At 54.8% G+C, this 19,057-nt stretch overlaps 1 protein-coding gene and 1 long non-coding RNA gene across 8 annotated transcripts in view; one reads left to right on the top strand and one right to left on the bottom strand.

The window, feature by feature from the left end:
* The window catches only part of UBA7 (ubiquitin like modifier activating enzyme 7), a 45,305-nt gene extending 33,655 nt beyond the window's left edge, over positions 1-11,650 (bottom strand). For 5 of the 7 annotated variants that reach the window (XM_048856510.2, XM_075130648.1, XM_075130647.1 and 2 more), the window contains exons 1-8: positions 9,872-10,154; positions 8,153-8,261; positions 7,748-7,916; positions 6,482-6,616; positions 4,982-5,088; positions 4,608-4,698; positions 3,699-3,837; positions 3,048-3,145 (exon numbers count right to left, since the gene is read on the bottom strand). In XM_048856510.2, the coding sequence (XP_048712467.2) occupies positions 3,048-3,145; positions 3,699-3,837; positions 4,608-4,698; positions 4,982-5,088; positions 6,482-6,616; positions 7,748-7,916; positions 8,153-8,261; positions 9,872-10,139 (1,116 nt within the window). In that variant the 5' untranslated portion in view covers positions 10,140-10,154. Of the gene's footprint in view, positions 1-3,047; positions 3,146-3,698; positions 3,838-4,607; positions 4,699-4,981; positions 5,089-6,481; positions 6,617-7,747; positions 7,917-8,083; positions 8,262-9,871; positions 10,155-11,631 lie in introns of those variants that run through there. The other 2 variants (XM_048856508.2, XM_048856513.2) reach the window with 2 other exon arrangements.
* Positions 11,651-12,090: 440 nt separating this feature from the next.
* LOC142072756 (uncharacterized) lies at positions 12,091-18,336 on the top strand. Its single transcript, XR_012669314.1, has 2 exons — positions 12,091-12,960; positions 15,849-18,336. It is a non-coding gene; the product is annotated as an uncharacterized LOC142072756 (long non-coding RNA).
* The last annotated feature ends 721 nt before the right edge of the window (positions 18,337-19,057 follow it).

The raw sequence follows: 19,057 nt of genomic DNA, 5'->3' as shown, positions 1-19,057 counted from the left end.
CCTGGGGCTGGTTTTGTTCAATATCTTCATAAATGATCTGGAGGATGGTGTGGATTGCACCTCAGCAAGTTTGCAGATGACACTAAACTGGGAGGAGAGGTAGATACGCTGGAGGGGAGGGATAGGATACAGAGGGACCTAGACAAATTGGAGGATTGGGCCAAAAGAAATCTGATGAGGTTCAACAAGGACAAGTGCAGAGTCCTGCACTTAGGACGGAAGAATCCCATGCACCGCTACAGACTAGGGAGCGAATGGCTCAGCAGCAGTTCTGCAGAAAAGGACCTAGGGGTTACAGTGGACGAGAAGCTGGATATGAGTCAACAGTGTGCCCTTGTTGCCAAGAAGGCCAATGGCATTTTGGGATGTATATGTAGGGGCATTGCCAGCAGATCGAGGGACGTGATCGTTCCCCTCTATTCGACATTGGTGAGGCCTCATCTGGAGTACTGTGTCCAGTTTTGGGCCCCACACTACAAGAAGGATGTGGAAAAATTGGAAAGAGTCCAGAGGAGGGCAACAAAAATGATTAGGGGACTGGAACACATGACTTATGAGGACAGGCTGAGGGAACTGGGATTGTTTAGTCTGCAGAAGAGAAGAATGAGGGGGGATTTGATAGCTGCTTTCAACTACCTGAAAGGGGGTTCCAAAGAGGATGGATCTAGACTATTCTCAGTGGTAGCGGATGACAGGACAAGGAGTAATGGTCTCAAGTTGCAGGGGGGAGATTAGGAAAAACTTTTTCACTAGGAGGGTGTTGAAGCAGTGGAATGTGTTACCTAGGGAGGTGGTGGAATCTCCTTCCTTAGAAGTTTTTAAGGTCAGGCTTGACAAAGCCCTGGCTGGGATGATTTAATTGGGGATCAGTCCTGCTTTGAGCAGGGGGTTGGACTAGATGACCTCCTGAGGTCCCTTCCAACCCTGATATTCTATGATTCTAAGGTACTAGCGACATATAGTGCATGGCTACACTGGAAACTTCAAAGCGCTATCGCGGGAACGCTCTCATGGCAGCGCTTTGAAGTGCGAGTCTAGTACTTCACCTCCATGAGGTAATCCCAGCGCTCAGAGCCTGTCTACACTAGCGCTCAGGGGGGTGATTTTTCATATGCATAAGCCAGCAAGTTGGAGTGCTATAAAATGTAAGTGTAGACAAGCCCATAGTCAGTGATTTGCTCTCAAGTGGCAGTGCCACCCGTCAGCCCCCCGGACGACCCACAATGAAGTGCCAAGGGAAATCAGGGTAACATTTTCAAATAAAGAATGGTCAGGAGTTATACTGGCCTAGCAGTGGCAGGCGTCAGAGCAGGAATGAGAACAGCAGCCAAGGCAAATTTGCGATGGACGTTCTGCAGAAAGGGAAGCTGAGCCGGAATTCCTGTATGCACTAAACCATGGCTGACAACCCACTTTTGTGGGGCAAAATACAGCACTGAATGGAGTCTCCCTCAGCCACCCACCACATCCCAGAGGCTGGGGCAGAGCTGCCTTGGCTAGGCAGCACTGCCCTGGGAGACAGGCGCTGAGCTGCACTGTCCTGGCAGAGGAAACAAAAAGCCCCTCTGCCCCCCTGTGATACATGAAGGGGGTGGAAAAGAGGTAGCTCCCTTTGATGGACGTCCAGCCAGCCAGTTAGCTGTAAAATCCCTCTTGGTCTGTTCTCTGCTTGCTTTACCTGTAAAGGGTTAACAAGCCCACAGGTAAAAGAAAAGAAGTGGGCACCTGACCAAAAGAGCCAATGGGAAGGCTAGAACTTTTTAAAATTGGGAAAGAAACTTTCCCTTTGTCTGTTGTTCTCTGGGCTGCAGGGATGGAGCAGCAATGCTGTAAGAAGCTTAAGCCAGGTATGATTATAGATTATCAATTCATACCTCGAACCTACTTATCTGAAGCCTCAGATGTGTAAGTAAAATTAGGGAATGTTTAAAAAGAAGCGATTAGGGTTATTTCGTTTATTTCTTATTGGCTTGTGGACTCCTCTGTGCTAACCCCAGATGCTTTTGTTTGCTTGTAACCTTTAAGATGAACGCCCCAAGAAAGCTATTTTGGGTGCTTAATTTTTGGAATTGCTCTTTTAAAATCTAGCAAAAGCCTAAGTTCCAGATGTATTTTCTTTCTTTTTGTTTTTAATAAAATGTACCTTTTTTAAGAACAGGATTGGATTTTTGGTGTCCTAAGAGATATGTGCATATGTTGTTTGACTAGCTGGTGGCAACAGCTAATTTCCTTTGTTTTCTTTCTCAGCTCTTCCCTGGAGGCAGTGGGTGGGTGAAAGGGCTTGAGGGTACCCCACAGGGAGCAATTCCCAAGAGCTTCCTTCCTGGGTCCAAGGGGGTTTTTTGCATTTGGGTGGTGGCAGCATTTACCAAGCCAAGATCAGAGAAAAGCAGTAACCTTGGGAGTTTAATACAAGCGTGGAGTGGCAAGTATTAAATTTTAGAATCCTTGTGGGCCTCCGACTTTCTGCACTCGGAGTGACAGCATGGGGATTCAGCCTTGACACCTCCACACTGCATACGCCCCCCTCCTCTGGGGTAACTGTTACCCCTTCTGCCCCAAGCTAGCAGTACCCCAGCTCCTACCCCCAGCCCTGTTTTGGCCCCTGTTCCACCTCTGCCTCTGGCAGTTTGCCCCTCCTGTACAGTCAGTTTGGCCGCAACCTGGCCCTCTCTCCCCCCCGCCCCCCCAATTTTCCCCCTCCAGCCCTAGGGAACAGGAGGTCCCCTAGGGGAGCAGCACGAGGCCAGTGGTTCCAGCAGACGTTACTGAGCATCCACAAGGATATGTCTGGTCCAAGCAAAGCAGCAAATTCTGATATGCAGCAGTTTGTAACACTGCACCAGTTTGTGGGTGGGGGTCCAGACAGTCGTGGGAGCAGAGTGGGGGGTCCAGCCAGCCACAGGGGAGGAAACTGGGGGGGGGGGTGAGCAGGGAGCCGGGCCAGTTGTGGGGGCCCAGGGGGAGGGATGCAGAGTAGTGGGGCTCAGCCAACTGCAGAGGGGCCCTGATGGGGGGGGGGGGCAGCCGGCTGGGGACATACTCACATAGGAGTGCAGCTGTGGCACCTTCACCTGGGTGATGACTCCGCCGTGCTGGTACGGGGCAAAGAAGGCCGTGTCCCCAATCTCCAGCATGAACTCATCTGGGGAAGGCAGTGCCTGGGTGAGGGAGGCCCTGAGTCCCCACACCTCCTCCCCAGTTGTGTAAGCCTGTGGCAGCTGGGCACGGCCTGTGGGTAAAGGGCGTCTCTGCCATATCAGCCTGGCCCAGACCTGCCCAGGGACCCTCGCCATGGCCCGACCCAGAGCCAGGAGCTCAAGGCCAGCCTAGCCCTAGCACAGGCCCTGGCCCCAGGGGACTCACAAGGGCCCACGGTGGGTTGGACGGAGCCCAGCAGCCCCCACCTAGGGCTGGGCTGAAAGCAGGGAGCCAGCGGGGAAGCCCTCATCCCTCTCTGCCCCCATCGGAGAGGTGGGGCTCAGTGACTTTCAGTGAAAGACTACATCCCAGCCCCCATTGCAGCAGCCTCCCCACAGAGCAGGGTCCCCAAAATGCTGCCCTGCCCTTTGCCCCCAGCGTGGGGTCCCTCCCAATGCTCTCCTGCCCCCAGGCCCTCAGAACAGGATCCCCCAATGCTCCCCGGCCCTGGGATCCCCACCCCTGCGCTCTCCTGGCCCCAGCCAGTGGGGGCTCACCCAGAACATGGATGGCGCGGGGCTTGCAGCCATTCAGCTGGCTCATGCCCTCCACATCCGAGAATGTCACAAAGTCGCCATCTGCAAAGCCATGGCCGTGGCCCTGCCCATCCCTGCAGGTCACCACCCCAGGAGTGCCCTGGGGAGAGAGAAGGGGTCAGCAACCCCACTTGGGCCACATGGCAAGCGGATTACAGGAGGAAGGGTGACCCTGGGGCATCCCACGTAGTGGGAGGGGATGAGAAGGTGGGAATTTTTGTAATATTTTTATGAAGCCCATGTGTGCCTCAGTTTCCCCATATGTTGCATTGTTCCCCAGGGTGGAAAAGGCCTGTATGCTCTCAGGGGTGGAGGTGGGCCACGGATGTGTGGACGTTGCCTAGGGGGGACACATGGACATGTGGGCGTCACCAGGGAGTCTCATAGGTGTGTGGGCATCACCTGGGGTGGGCGTGCATGGGCATCACCCAGTGGTCTAAGCCAGGGGGCGGCAGTCACTGAGGACTGGCCGAGGCCGACTTGTACAATGGAGACACTGAGGAAACAGTGGCAGAGCCAGTCACCAGGACAGGGACCCACAGTGCCCCACAGCCCAGAGGGAGCGTGATCCCACAGCTCCGAAGGGATGCTGGGCACAGAGCTCGTCCGAGAGCGAAGGCCTGGGGGGTTCCCCTGGCAGAAACCGGGGCTCTCACCTGAGAGCAGCTGAGCATGGGCCCATCACAGCTTGGTCAGCTTGTCATGGCGCTGGCTTGGCCAGGGTGGGCAAGGGATGAACTCCTGCCTCTCGGGGATCCCTCTGTGGTGCCCGGGTGACTCCTGGCTGGGGGCTCGGGCTCTGAGGGGGGAGACCAAGCTTCCCCAGGTGCCCGGCGGAGGCCCCAGCAAAGGCGCTTGGCCTGGCTGTACCTGCGAGATGTGCTGGACGTAGGCACAGACGGGCTCAGCCTCCGAGGGTTCGTCGACCACAAAGTTCTCCCCGAAGTCACAGAACAGCTGCCTAGAAGCAGGAACGGGCTGGGTCATCACCCCTGACCAGTGCACCTCCCTCCCCACAGCATCCCCTGCTGGGAGAGGCTGGGACTGGAGTAGCTGAGGGCTCCTCACATAGCCACTGTCCCTACCCACCCCCTGCACAGCAGCCCCTGCTGGGAGAGGCTGGGGCTGAAGTAGCCAGAGGCTCCCCTTACAGCCAGGGCTCCTGCCCTACCCCACAGCACCCCCTGCTACAGAGCATCTTGCGTGCACGTGTCACAGCAGTGCAGGTAGCATCTTACGCTTACCCGGCCAGCCCCTTGGTGTCGGCTAGGATGAAGCGGATGCTGCGGGCATGGCAGATGTCGCTGACACGGAGCTGTTCCTCCAGGGGCGAGTTGCTCAGAACCACAACCTGAGCCAAGACCCAGAGTTAGTGCAAGGGGGATCTGGCTTGGGGGTGGCTGTGCCCCTGGGAAGCCTGGGATGAGGCCCCCAAATCCAGTGCCATGCCCCCTGGGCCGGCATGTCTCCCTTATGCTGCTTCACAGCCACTCAACTGGCTTTGGCATTAGCTAGATGGGAACTTCACTCCCCTGCCAGCCGCTGGGCAGTGCCAGCCAGCTGGGTCAGTGTGCTGCAGGCCCACAAGGGGGTGATCACACGGTGGTTTGTGTAGGCTCTATGTAAACACCTGGATTGTTCTTTGCCGGGAGAAGCAGTTCCAAAATTGCTTGTTTAGGAACTCAGAAAGCTACAGCCAGCCCTCAGCTGGGACCCCCCACAAGTCTCCCTGCCACCCCGGCCTCAGATGGGATCACTCCCCAGACTCCCCACCCCCTCAGGCTCAGCTTAGGGTTGCCAACATTTGAATCACACAAAACCAAACACCCTTGCCCCACCCGCTGCCCATCCCTTCCCTGAAGCCCTGCTCCTGTCCCACCCCTTCTCTGACGCCCCACCTCCTGCTCACTCCATCCCCCCTCCCTCTGTTGCTCGCTTTCCCCACCCCTCACTTACTTTTACTGGGCTGGGGTAGGGGGTTGGGGTGTGTGAGGGGGTGAGGGCTCCGGCTCAGGGGTGCCAGCTTGGAGGTGGGGCTGGTGATGAGGGGTTTGGGGTGTAGGAGGGCACTGAGACCTGGGGCAGGGGGTTGGGATGCAGGAGAGGGTTCAGGGTGCAGGCTCCAGGCAGCATGGACCTCAGGCAGCTCCCGGAAACGGTTGGCATGTCCCTTGGCTCCTAGGTGCTGGGGAAGCCACAGCGTACTGACTCCGCCCACAGGCACTGCCCCATGGTTCCTGGCCAATGGGAGCTACAGAGCCAGCACTCGGGGTGGGGGCAGAGTGCGGAGTCCCCATGGCCACCCGTGCGCCTAGGAGCTGAAGATGCCGGCCACTTTCAGGAGCCATGCAGAGCCAGGTAGGGAGCCTGCCAGCCCCGCGCCAACCGCACTTTTAATGACCTGATCAGTGGTGCCAACCAGAATCACCAGGGTCTCTTTTCAACCGGGCCTTCCAGTCAAAAAACAGATGCTTGGCAACCCTAGCTCAGCTGGGACCCCACCCCAGACTGCCCTCAAACCCCGCCCCCCCACCCAGGCTCCCAGCACCCTCGGACTCTGCTGCAGATCCCCACCCCCACCCCGGACTTGGGCTGGTTATGCTGGCTGTTTCCAGAAGCTGAGTGACACCTGCCAAGCCTCAGCTCTCAGCTGCCCCACACCGGCAGCCTGGACCCAGCTCCTGCCTGCTTGAGGCCCCTGCAAGCCCTTAGGTGTTGGTGCCCGAGCCACGGCCCCTCCTCACCTGGAAGGCTGCCAGGAAGCTCTCAGACAGCTCCCTGGTGTATGCTGTCACAGGCACGTAGCTGTTGAGCTCTGCCAGGTGCTGCTGGGAGGCCACTGCTCGGTTCCGGCCCACATCGCTCTCAGACAGGAAGAACTGCAGAGACAGCCCTACATGAGGGGTGCCCCTGGCCTCCTTACCAATGGGCTGAGCTTTGGCCACTTGGCACACAGCCCCCTCGTGCCTCCCCAGTCGCAGTGCTTGCCTGGGTACCACCAGGGCACCCACCCATTGCTTCAGGGGACATTAGCAGCCAGCCTTGAGAATCAGTGCTGCCCAGGCTGGCCATGGCACTGCAGCTTCGGCTCCCCACACCTTCAGCAAGCACTCGGGAGAGCGGGGCTGGTGCAGGGGGAGTCCTTACAGAGAAGAGGCCAGGAGATTTAGGGAGAGGGCTCCCCACAACCAGATCTCTCCTTTGCACAGCACCAGCCCTCCCCCAGCCCAGGCTGTTTGAAGAGCCAGAGAAATCCCCAGGCAGAAACTGACCCTAAGCTGCACAGTGCTACAGCCGAGCGCCCCAAGCAGGGACCGAGGGGAAAACCCAGCCTGGCTGGGGCGAGGATCCCCAAACTAAGCAGTTGAACCTGATCATGAGGTTAAACTGAATGATACCCAAGGGCTGGGGCTGAGCCAGCCTGCACCCACCCCGACCAGGAGAGAGAGTAATAATCACATGGGTAATTAAAAATCCCCTTCTTTGGGCCGGCCCCACCCCAGTCCGTGGCCAGGTCAAAGTGGGCTGGCAGCGCAGAGCCAGGAGGGAATGGGGCCAAACTGCAGCCCCACACCTGTGCAGGGCTGGATCTTCTTGGCTTTCCACTGTACATGGGAGAACCAGGCGCTGCGGACGGGACTGATGGAAGCACTCAAGCTTAATGCGGCTTCTGTCAGGTTTGGGGGACAGCTGCAGGGAGTCAGCAGGTGAGGCTATCACTGAGCACTCCGGTAACTACTGCTGCCAATTGCAGAGGCAGGGCAGAGCTACCATGGAGAAATGCCTGTCACTAGTTGTGGTGCAATTCTCGTCAGAAGCTGAGTCCCAGAGCAGTTCCTGAGAGGCAGCTGCTACCGATAGGTTGGCACCATGCAAGTAGATGGGCATGCTTGGGCCCTGGCAGCATCCCAACCCCAGAACGCAGGGTGAAAACAGACCAGTCAAGGCTGGGAGGTACATGCCCCCAGGGAGGAAGGACCCCAAGCCCTGCCCCCGACCACCTCAGGTACCTGCGAGGAGAGGTCACTCCATTGGGCGTTGCCCAGGTCGTGCACAGTGACGGATTTCACCCCAGCCAGGATGATGTTCTTGGCAATCTCCACACCCAGGCCCTTCATCCCTGACACCAGCACAGCGGTTTTTGCCAGCCTCTGCATGGCTTCATGGCCCAGCACGTAGCTATGGGGCAAGCACAGTAGGCATGTGGGGGAGAGAACATGCAGCTGGCACAGCCCCTACTCCACCATGTCCCCGCCACACTACTGCCCCTGGCCCCGCCCCCACCACAGCCCTGTCGCACTGGCCCTGACCCCTCCCCCTGTCACGCCCACACTGGGGCACTGCACCTGGCATGCTCCTTGGCTGATCCCAGGTGCCCCCTGCCATGCTGACTGATCTCTAGGCCCAGCACTCACAGCTGCCGCGAGTACAGACCCTCGTCGATCTCGCCCAGGCTGTTGGAACGCCTCATGCTGCTTCTGCCCAGTGCAGACATGGGTGAGGTGGGTGCAGCTGTGCCCAGCCCTGCATGAGAAAAGAACCAGGCTGGGAGCCAGGACTCATGGGCCCTGCTCCTGGTCCTCCACTGGAGCTAGTGGCTCCAATCCAGCTCCATTCCTGGCTGCAAAGGGCAGCGGGATGCTCCACACAGCCAGCCAGGCTGCCCTGGGCCCCCTAGGGCCGTCCAGCTCCGGCCCAGCCTAGCCCCCAGCTGTGGGTAGGCAGCTCCTCTCTCTGGGTCCCAGAGCTGGCAACTAACATAGGGCTGTGGGCAGAGGAGCCTGGCTGGAGGGATTGGGGAAGATTGGCAGGGCCTGGAAGGAGGTTGGCACCCAAGCTGGGCTAGAGCCATGGTGCAGAGCACCCAAGGAGCATCACAGATGTCACCCAGGGCTGTAGCCAGAAGGGGCCAGCCCAGTGGCCACATACCAGGGCAGCAATGGGAGCAGCGGGCGCTCAGGATGCTTGAACACCCATGAGGCGGTGGATGCCCCCTGCTGCAGGTTGGCAGGCTCAGGGGCTCCAACCCCATCTCCAGCATCTCCTGGCAGAGGCCTGGCTCCATGAGGTTTAACGCTGCCAGGGGCTTGGCCATGAGGAGGGAAAGGCAGCTCTATCCCCAGCAGACCCAGCCCTGTGACTGTCAGGAAAATGAAAGTGAAAGGCCAGGAATGGGAGCGGGGAGGAGAGCTGCTGCTATGGCCTGGAAGTGGGCTGCATTCCCTGAGCTCCCCAACCCCTGGGCAGCAGCCTCAGATGGCTCTGCTGGACAGGTCCTTATGCCACGCCCCATGCCATGCAGGAAGCCCACCTGCCACACAGGGACAGATGGGAGCAAAGACTGCCTTAGTGGCTGAGGGAACGGAGCTAAGGAACCCCAGAGTCCAGGAGCCAGGCCAATCCCCTCCTAGCCCCCAAGGCTAGCTTGGCAGCACCCTCATCCCAGAACCTTGCTGCAGCCTGATGGAGCTATGGGCACAGCACTGCCCTGCTGTGGGGTAGCAAAGACCAACCCACCCCTGCAGAAGTTGGGCACATGGCACAAGAAGCTGCTGGCATGAAGGTCACTGGAGCAGGCAGTGGCCTCCCTCAGAACAGCTGGTACCCTGCTGCCCAGGCACAGGGAGGGCATACCTGCTGGGTCAGGTGGGGCTGGGCACCAGGCAGCAGGAAGGGGGCTCCTCTAGACACCTGCCTGTCATGGGATGGGGTCTGCCACACACCCCACTGCACATCACCTCCCGGGGGCTGCAGGGCACAGAGCTAGCCAGAGCACAGCACACCAGCAAGGCCCTGGGGGCACCAGGGCAGGGGTCCCGCAGAGTGATGCCAGTAGGAGGAGGGGGCAGACGCCAGGAACCCACACATATGGGGGCAGAAACATCCCCACCCCGTGCCTGGGTCTTGTCCTCATGGGCAGAGGGCAAGCAAGGGCCAGGCACAACCAGGCCATGCTCAGCCCCTCTAAGGCCCGGGGCAGAACCTGCCTCCCAGCCCTCTGCTCCAGCCACAGGACACCGCTTCCAGCCCAGAACCAGCCCTGAGGTGGAGATAACACGGCTGCTGGGGTTCATGCCCAGAGGGGGAGGCTGGCAAACCTGCCTGGCCCAGCGGGGTGCGGGGGCAGCACTTACCCAGCCAGCCGGTGCCCACACAAGCGCCAGAGAAGCAGCACAAGAAGGAGAGCAGGAAACGGCAAGTCGAGAAACAGCTGCCGCCCCTCAGCCTCTTAAAGGCACAGACAGCCTGAGCCACAGGCAGTGGGGTCACCCTCACCAGAGCTCCGCTTGGGGATACCTGAGCTCTGCCAGGGCGTAGGTGGGCAGCGGGGATGCCAGAGTGCCGCCAGGGCAGGGGCTGGTGCAGGAACAGCAGGGATGCTGGATTGTGTAGGTAGGGCATTGTCTGGATACAGCTAGGACTTTCCCCTCAGCAAAGACACATGCCATCCCCTCCCCACCCTGTCCGAATGCCAAGCCCAGGACCTGGTGCAATGCGCTAGAGGCTGTGTACAGCTGAAGGGGAAGTCTGGTACCTCGCAACAGGGGCACCCATGGACTGTGTCCTGGCAGAGGGGACCACCTGGCATCATGCAGCTCCCACTGTCCCTCCCCCACTGTAATATCTGGTGCTGATGGTGCTAGTGTGTGGGTGTGATGCTTCTCAGAGCACCCACGGCTGTCAGCACCTTATAGCCAGCACTAGGGAGTCTTGCCTGCACCAGTCGGGTGGCAGTTTCCTATCCCCACCAGCCTGTCAGCCGTTCACTCCTCCAGGCCGTGCCAGCGCTGCCTATGCCTGCAGGTCAACAATGGACCCCCAAGTGCCTTGAACATGATCCCCACCGAAATCACAGACCCTCTGGTCCCAGAGGAGCAGCTGCCTCAGTTTACCAGCTGTCTTTAGCCCAGCAGTCTGGTGCCCTCCAGGACGGAGTGCAGTTATAGTGAGACAGGAGATTGCGTTAACAAAGGCCAGAGACTCCCTGAGATGTGGAGTGGGGCGACCGATGGAAACCACTGGTTACACACCCCACAGTGCCCCGAAGGTGGCCCAGGGCTGCCCGGTATTAGCTTCCCTCTCAGGTCAGGGTCAGGGCCAGTGCCAAGGGGCCCCTGGCAGCACTGGGCCCCAGATCCCTCCCCTACCACCCAGTCCCATGGCAGCACAGGGCCCCAGACTCCTTGTGACGTTATTAATATAACCTGTGACCATATTTTGCAATCACTGTTATATATTTGCAGCAAATATTGTATAAAGGCTGTCGTGTAAGGTGTCTATGGAAAGGTTATGATTTGCTAATTATGATATCGGTGTTTGTGTATCAGTTTGGTAGTTGAAGCTATGAATATTGGCTCTGTACTTGTATATCATAGAATATCAGGGTTAGAAGGGACCTAAGGAGGTCATCTAGTCCAACCCCCTGCTCAAAGCAGGACCAATCCCCAATTTTTGCCCCAGATCCCTAAATGGCCCCCTCAAGGATAGAACTCACAACTGGGTTTAGCAGGCCAATGCTCAAACCACTGAGCTATCCCTCCCCCAAATGTGTTTTGATTCTGAAGTAGCCTTAGTAAAGCATTTGATCAGCTTCTTGAGAGATCCGACGAAGTGAGCTGTCGCTCACGAAAGCTTATGCTCAAATAAATTTGTTAGTCTCTAAGGTGCCACAAGTACTCCTTTTCTTTTTGCGAATACAGACTAACACTACTCGGAAGCCTGTCTTGAGAGAAGAATGTGCAAATTAAGTGCCCAATCAAGAAACACTTAACTGACAATGGATCTTGGAAGACTCCAATCCACATAAGAAGTCTTCCTGGGGACATTCAAGATAGCATGTAAGCAATGGCTGCCACCTGTAAAGAACTAAGTCATGCATGGACATGTGGCTTACCCATGTGACTCCAGGTTCCATCTTGCTGCAGTGATCTTCCACAGGGCAGAGGATATAAAAGGCCCTGAAAACTCCTCCATCTTGTCTTCAGTCCTGCTTCTTGAGGGACTTTGCTACAAACTGAAGTTTTGAACAAAGGACTGAATGACCCATCCCAGCTGTGGACGTACTCCAGAGACTTGATTTGAGCCCGCAGTTTATTTCACCACTGCTACAAGCCTGAACCAAGAACTTTGCCATTACTGTATGTAATTGATTCCATTTAACCAATTCTAGCTCTCATCTATATCTTTTTCCTTTTATGAATAAACCTTTTGATTTTAGATTCTAAAGGATTGGTAACAGTGTGATTTGTGGGTAAGATCTGATTTATATATTGACCTGGATCTGGGGCTTGGTCCTTTGGGATTGAGAGAACCCTTTTTCTTGTACTGGGGTATTGGTTTTCATAACTGTTGGGAACACTGGGGCATGGCCACTAGGTAACTCGAGGGGATGGAAGACCACGAGTGTCGAGGAAGCCCCCTCGCACTACGCCCCGGTGTCCTTGGCCCCCCCCCTCCTGCCTGGAGGCACTCGCAGCAGCTCTGCGTGCTAGGCCCAAGTGTCCTTGGCCCCCCCGCCTGGAGGCACACACAGCAGTTATGCTGAGAATCTGCAACAGTATGTTGCAGAGTCAGACTGCCTGAAACTAAGCAAGGCCAAACAGGGGAGATATGGAAGAACAATGCTGAATAAAGCAGCTTTATGTATAGTTTAACAAATGATACAGAGAATCAGGGAACTAGCTGGGAACTGGATTGGCTGGCTATATGGATACTTGGAGCAGCTTGCTATTGGATAAGTATGCTGGGAAAAAGGATGTATAAAAGCCTGTGTAACTTCCTGCTCTGTTGTACAGGATTTGAGATTCAAATCTCCCTGTACCTTTTTGAAGCTTCAAATAAACTTTTCTGCTTCTCCACCCCGTTGTGATTATTGGGTGTAGCACACCGGGTAACGAACCAACTCAAGCTGTTGTTCAGCCTCTCGGCACTGGGTGCCGGCAACAGCTTTTGGCGTCCCTGGGTGGGCTCGAGGCTGCAATTTAGCCTTGCCCGGACCCCTCCTGGAGGTCGAGGATTGCGGCGAGAACCGACGCCCAGCGCGCACCGGTGAGTTCATCGGGGGCCTCGGAGGAGACGCGATTTGATCGACCCCAGAGGGCACAACGGTGCAACGCACTCATATAGTGGAGAAGCTGTTGTGGACGGCGGTGAAGAACCGGTCCCTTAGACGTGGGGGAGGAGCAGCTGCAGGCCACGGTGAAGAACCGGACCCTTGGATAAGGTAGGAACCTTTTAAAATCCGGATTATATGCTCTGTTGGAACCTGGGGACGCCCAGAGTTACCCTGTAGGTATGGGACAGGGACAGGGACAGAGCTCAGAGGTTAGGGCACGGTGTACGCCCCTAGAGTGCATTCTAGCAAACTGGAAGGTATTTGGTGCGGATCCGATGACTAAGAGCCAATTAAAACGATTCTGTACAGTTGACTGGCCTCAATATCAACTAGAGGACCAGGAGTGGTGGCCACCAGGAGGGTCAATTAATTACAACACGTTCCTTCAGTTACTCCTGTTCTGTCAGAGAACAAGGAAATGGAATGAACATATGTATGCGCATTTGTTTCTGACTTTATGTACTCGACCAGATATTTTACAGCGCTGTAATCTGACTCCAACTGGTTCCGTAGCAGCTAATGTTAGTCCCCAGACCCCCACCCCCACTGTAATGGCAGAGCCGGTGTCCCCTTCGGCCCCTACACCCACACCTTGTAAGTCCCCAATGGTTGGCCTATACCCCTTAATCACCGAAACTAAAGTCGCCCGGTCTGGATCAGACAGGCGTCCTGCCACAACTATGCAGGTTTATACTCATGTGCCCTTTAATCCTGTGGATTTGGCTGCTTTCAAAGCACAGGCAGGAGAGTTTTCCACCAACCCAAGCAGGTTTATATCAGTCTTTGAGGGGTGCCTCAGTAGTCACAAGCCGGACTGGGATGATTGTAATATCCACCTGAGAACCCTGTTGTCTGAGGTGGAGAGGGATCAGGTTACAGCTAAGGCAAGGGGAGCGTCAGCTTTCAAGCGAAAGAAAGGAAGCTATCTGTCAAGTTCCTACCCCAAGTAACCGTAAGCGGCTCAGGGCATTTCTGGGTATGGCAGGCTTTTGCAGGATATGGATCCCAGAGTTTGGACTGTGGGCTAAACCCCTGTACGACTGTGTAAAAGGAGCAGATCATGACCCCTTCTATTGGACCCCAGAGGCTAACAGGGCATTTAAAATTCTGAAAAGAAAATTGATGGAAGCCCCGGCTCTGGGCCTGCCAGATCTCTCTAAGCCGTTTCAGTTGTATGTACATGAACGAAGGGGGGTGGCCCTAGGAGTGCTTACACAGCTGTTAGGAGCATGGAAGCGTCCTGTGGCTTATTTTTCTAAGCAATTGGATCAGGTTGCAAAGGGTTGGCCGGCATGTTTACTGGCGGTCGCAGCTACTGCCCTATTGCTTGAGGAAGCCGAGAAGCTAACATTGGGAGGGGTTATGCAAATCTATACTCCCCATATGGTCCGAGCCTTATTGGATGCAAAGGGAGGGCTTTGGCTCACCCAGGCTCGGATTGCTCGGTACCAGGCTAAGCTGTTAGAGAACTCTGAAGTCACCCTACAGCCTTGCCCCTCCCTTAACCCAGCCACTCTCTTGCCAGAAACAGAGGAACAGAAACATGACTGTTTAGAGATCATAGATGTCCAGTACTCCAGCCGTCCGGATTTAAAGGATGTACCTCTCCCAAATGCAGATCATGAGTGGTACACTGATGGTAGCAGTACTGTAATAGATGGGCAAAGGAGGGCGGGTTATGCTGTTGTGACCCTCCATGACACTGTGGAAGCTGAAGGTTTGCCTGCTGGGACCTCTGCCCAGCTTGCCGAACTAATAGCCCTGACTCGTGCACTTGAACTGTCAAAAGGAAAGCGGGTCAACATTTTTACTGATTCAAAGTATGCTTTTGGTGTGCTGCATGCTCATGCTGGCCTATGGAAGCAAAGGGGAATGCTGACAGCCCAAGGCTCCCCAGTCAAGTACGGGCCCCAAATCCTCCGGCTCCTAGAAGCCATACAACTCCCCTCGGAAGTGGCGGTGGTACACTGTAAAGCCCATCAAAGGGAGGATCAAGATGTGGCCAGAGGTAATGCCTGGGCAGATAGAGAGGCTAAGCATGCTGCCACCCTGCCATCCCTTCAGGCTGAGAACGCCCATATGCATGCACTTATCCCATCAGTAGGGGAGCTTCCAACCCCTCAGTACTCTGTGGAGGAGAGACAGCTAACTGACAAACTCGGTCTCCAGGACAAGAAGGGATGGCTCCATTCCCCAGAAGGGAAGGTCCTCTTACCAAAGGGCCTAATCCGGCCAGTGCTGCAGAAACTACATCAAACCACTCATGCTGGCAGGGAAACACTTATCCAGCTAATGGGAAAATACTTTATCACTTCCGGACTCCGACCCCTGGCTGCCCAGGTACAAGCGGACTGCTTAGTCTGCCAAAAGAATAACCCCCGACTGGGACATCCTGTGCCACCAGCTGCCCTAGAACCCACTCCGGGCCCCGGACAAGTGTGGCAAATAGACTTTACTGAGTTTCCCCGGACCCAAGGGTTCAAATATCTCCTTGTTATAGTGGATCGGTTCAGCGGATGGCCAGAAGCCTTCCCATGCCGTAACTGCACTGCCAGGACAGTGGCCCTCAAGTTTGTTAAGGAGCTCATTCCTCGCTTTGGACTCCCCCTGTGGATGGAATCTGACAACGGGACACACTTCACGTCAAAAATCATTCAAAGCATCTCACATGCCTTACAGGTCCCCTGGAAACTCCATACGCCCTGGAGACCGCAAGCCAGTGGTGTAGTGGAGCGTACCAATCAGACCCTTAAACGGCATCTCTCAAAAGTGTGCCAAGAAGCCTCACTGCGATGGCCTGATGCTTTGCCCCTCGTCCTACTCCGTATCCGCGTTCTCCCAAAGGGTAGATTAGGGCTCAGTCCCTTTGAAATTATGTTTGGAAGGGCATGGCCCATGAATGGCACCCCGGTTCTGTCAGGGGAATGGGAGTTGGGTAATGTTTTTTTGTCACAGTATATGTGTTCCCTGTCTGCTGTTCTCTTGTCTCTTCACAGGTATACCAAGGATTCCCAGCCTCTCCCCTTGGACTCTCCCGTTCACTCCTTACAGCCCGGTGACTCTGTGCTTGTTCGCACCTGGAAAGACGAGCCTCTCCAGGAAAAGTGGAAAGGACCCTATACCGTCCTGCTGACCTCCCATACAGCGGCAAAGATCGAGGGCCACAAGAACTGGATCCATCACTCTCGTCTGAAGGCAGTACCTGCCCCCTCGTCAGCAGAACAGTGGACCGTCCAACCTGCTGACTCCTCATCTCGTGACGATCTCAGGCTAAAGCTACTGTTTAAAAGACACAAATAGCGGGCACCTTAATGCTAAAATGGGCCCACCCAGGTATTGGAGACCTTGGGTTGGGAAGACTCTGGTAATAATTAATTGGGTAACATTGTTATTCTTTGTATTGGTATTTCCAAACTGTGCATATCGGGAGCATAACTCATTTGTTTTGCTTGCGCACCATGTTGCTAATTTAACAAACTAGACTGATTGCTGGGTATGTGCTCCAACTCCACTATCCCCCAAAACGGGAATGCCCCTTGACATGCTGCCCTTGACCCTAGCAGAATTAGCCACCACCAAAGAGCAGGAAAGAACGAACTCACCGTTCTGGAACAAGACCTCTTTACAGCAAGCCACCTATCAGGACCAGGAGTATTCAGTTGCAGTACTCACTGAGGGAGTGTTATGTTTTACCCGAAACCAATCTGATCCCTATGGGCATCCTGTGGGAAAGAGCTCCTGTGTTATTACACAGTGGGCTGATGGGTATTGGATAAAAACCAAAAGGGGAGGCCAACAGTGTGGGTGTAATGGTTCCTCCCCTTTTAGGGAAACACTTACAAATAATCTTACCACAAAAAAGGGGTTTGGAAATGTAACTTGCCATCCAGTTAATATCTCCAATGTAGCAAGCCAATGGTGGGTTTGTAGTGGTCCCTATGGCGAGTGTAATTTGAACGGGACAATTAGAAATGCCCCCACTTGTACCCAATCAGAAGAATGGGATGCCCCCCTAGGGGCATATGACCTGTTTGGAAAAGCAGCCTTAAATATCCCAGGAATCCCCTTAAGAAACAGTCCTTACTGGGCCCTACAGGGTCACTATTTTGTATGTGGCCAAAAGGCTTACAAGGTGCTGCCAGCCAACTGGACAGGTAGCTGTTATATAGCTCATGGAGTTCCTCATCTTTCCATAACTGCCACACTGCCCAAAGGAAAGATTAGAAATGCCCGAGACACCTCTGTTGAGTCACGAGAAAAGACCCTGCGGCGACTGACTAAGGCATTGGAGGGCAATATGAAGAATCCCCTCACAACCGAGAAGCTGGTAGGGTGCTCTTTACTGGGAATAGCGCCACTGTTTACCGAGCCAGCCCTGGCATGTATAGGCCGCTATACTGTAAGGCTGCAGATGGTACTTGAGAAAGTGGCCTTAGAGTTAGAGGACTCGGTTAGTGATTTAGGGTCAGCAGTAAAAACATTAAATAAAGAGGTACAGCAGCTCAGGACGTTTTCCCTCCAAAACAGGCTGGCTTTGGACTATCTCTTGGCATCCCAAGGAGGGGTTTGTGCCCTCATCGGGCCCCGATGTTGTGTATATGTAAATGATAGCAGTTATGAGATCTATGAAAAGGTGGTACAGGCTGAGGCCCATGCCCGAGCCGGAGCACAGGTTGCCTATACTGCCCCAGAGAACGATTGGTTGCAAACCTTGTTTTCAGGTTGGGGTTTGTCGTCTTGGCTTGGTGGTTTATTTAGCCTGCTATTGAAATTTCTCTTTCCTGTATTGCTTGTATTACTGGTATTATGCTGTGCGGTATCATGTGTCAGGGCCCTTTTGCAAAAGTTAATAAGTCATTCTCTTCAGGGCTATCACAAAGTGCTTATGCAAAGTCATATTGTAAAGAAATAAGTAGCCCAAGTGAGAAAACTCAGAGCCAAGGCTGTTGAGTGTTCTCAAAGGGGGGAGTTGTTGGGAACACTGGGGCATGGCCACTAGGTAACTCGAGGGGATGGAAGACCACGAGTGTCGAGGAAGCCCCCTCGCACTAGGCCCCGGTGTCCTTGCCCCCCCCCCCCCTCCTGCCTGGAGGCACTCGCAGCAGCTCTGCGTGCTAGGCCCAAGTGTCCTTGGCCCCCCCACCTGGAGGCACACACAGCAGTTATGCTGAGAATCTGCAACAGTATGTTGCAGAGTCAGACTGCCTGAAACTAAGCAAGGCCAAACAGGGGAGATATGGAAGAACAATGCTGAATAAAGCAGCTTTATGTATAGTTTAACAAATGATACAGAGAATCAGGGAACTAGCTGGGAACTGGATTGGCTGGCTATATGGATACTTGGAGCAGCTTGCTATTGGATAAGTATGCTGGGAAAAAGGATGTATAAAAGCCTGTGTAACTTCCTGCTCTGTTGTACAGGATTTGAGATTCAAATCTCCCTGTACCTTTTTGAAGCTTCAAATAAACTTTTCTGCTTCTCCACCCCGTTGTGATTATTGGGTGTAGCACACCGGGTAACGAACCAACTCAAGCTGTTGTTCAGCCTCTCGGCACTGGGTGCCGGCAACAATAACCATTCATCCCCATAATGAGTGGCACTGGTGGTGATACTGGGAAACTGGAGTGCCTAAGGAAATTGCTTGTGTGACTTGTGGTTAGCCAGTGGGGTGAAACCAAAGTCTTCTCTGTTGGGCTGATTTGGTGTGCCTTAATAGTAAAGGAATCATAGAATCATAGAATATCAGGGTTGGAAGGGACCCCAGAAGGTCATCTAGTCCAACCCCCTGCTCAAAGCAGGACCAATTCCCAGTTAAATCATCCCAGCCAGGGCTCTGTCAAGCCTGACCTTAAAAACCTCTAAGGAAGGAGATTCTACCACCTCCCTAGGTAACGCATTCCAGTGTTTCACCACCCTCTTAGTGAAAAAGTTTTTCCTAATATCCAATCTAAACCTCCCCCACTGCAACTTGAGACCATTACTCCTCGTTCTGTCATCTGCTACAATTGAGAACAGTCTAGAGCCATCCTCTTTGGAACCCCCTTTCAGGTAGTTGAAAGCAGCTATCAAATCCCCCCTCATTCTTCTCTTCTGCAGGCTAAACAATCCCAGCTCCCTCAGCCTCTCCTCATAACTCATGTGTTCCAGTCCCCTAATCATTTTTGTTGCCCTTCGCTGGACTCTCTCCAATTTATCCACATCCTT

Source organism: Caretta caretta, chromosome 7 (genome assembly GCF_965140235.1).
Source record: "Caretta caretta isolate rCarCar2 chromosome 7, rCarCar1.hap1, whole genome shotgun sequence".
In the NCBI taxonomy this organism is placed as follows: Eukaryota; Metazoa; Chordata; order Testudines; family Cheloniidae; genus Caretta; species Caretta caretta.
The sequence above is the reverse complement of the archived record's forward strand: the minus strand, read 5'-3'. Positions and strand labels throughout refer to the sequence as shown.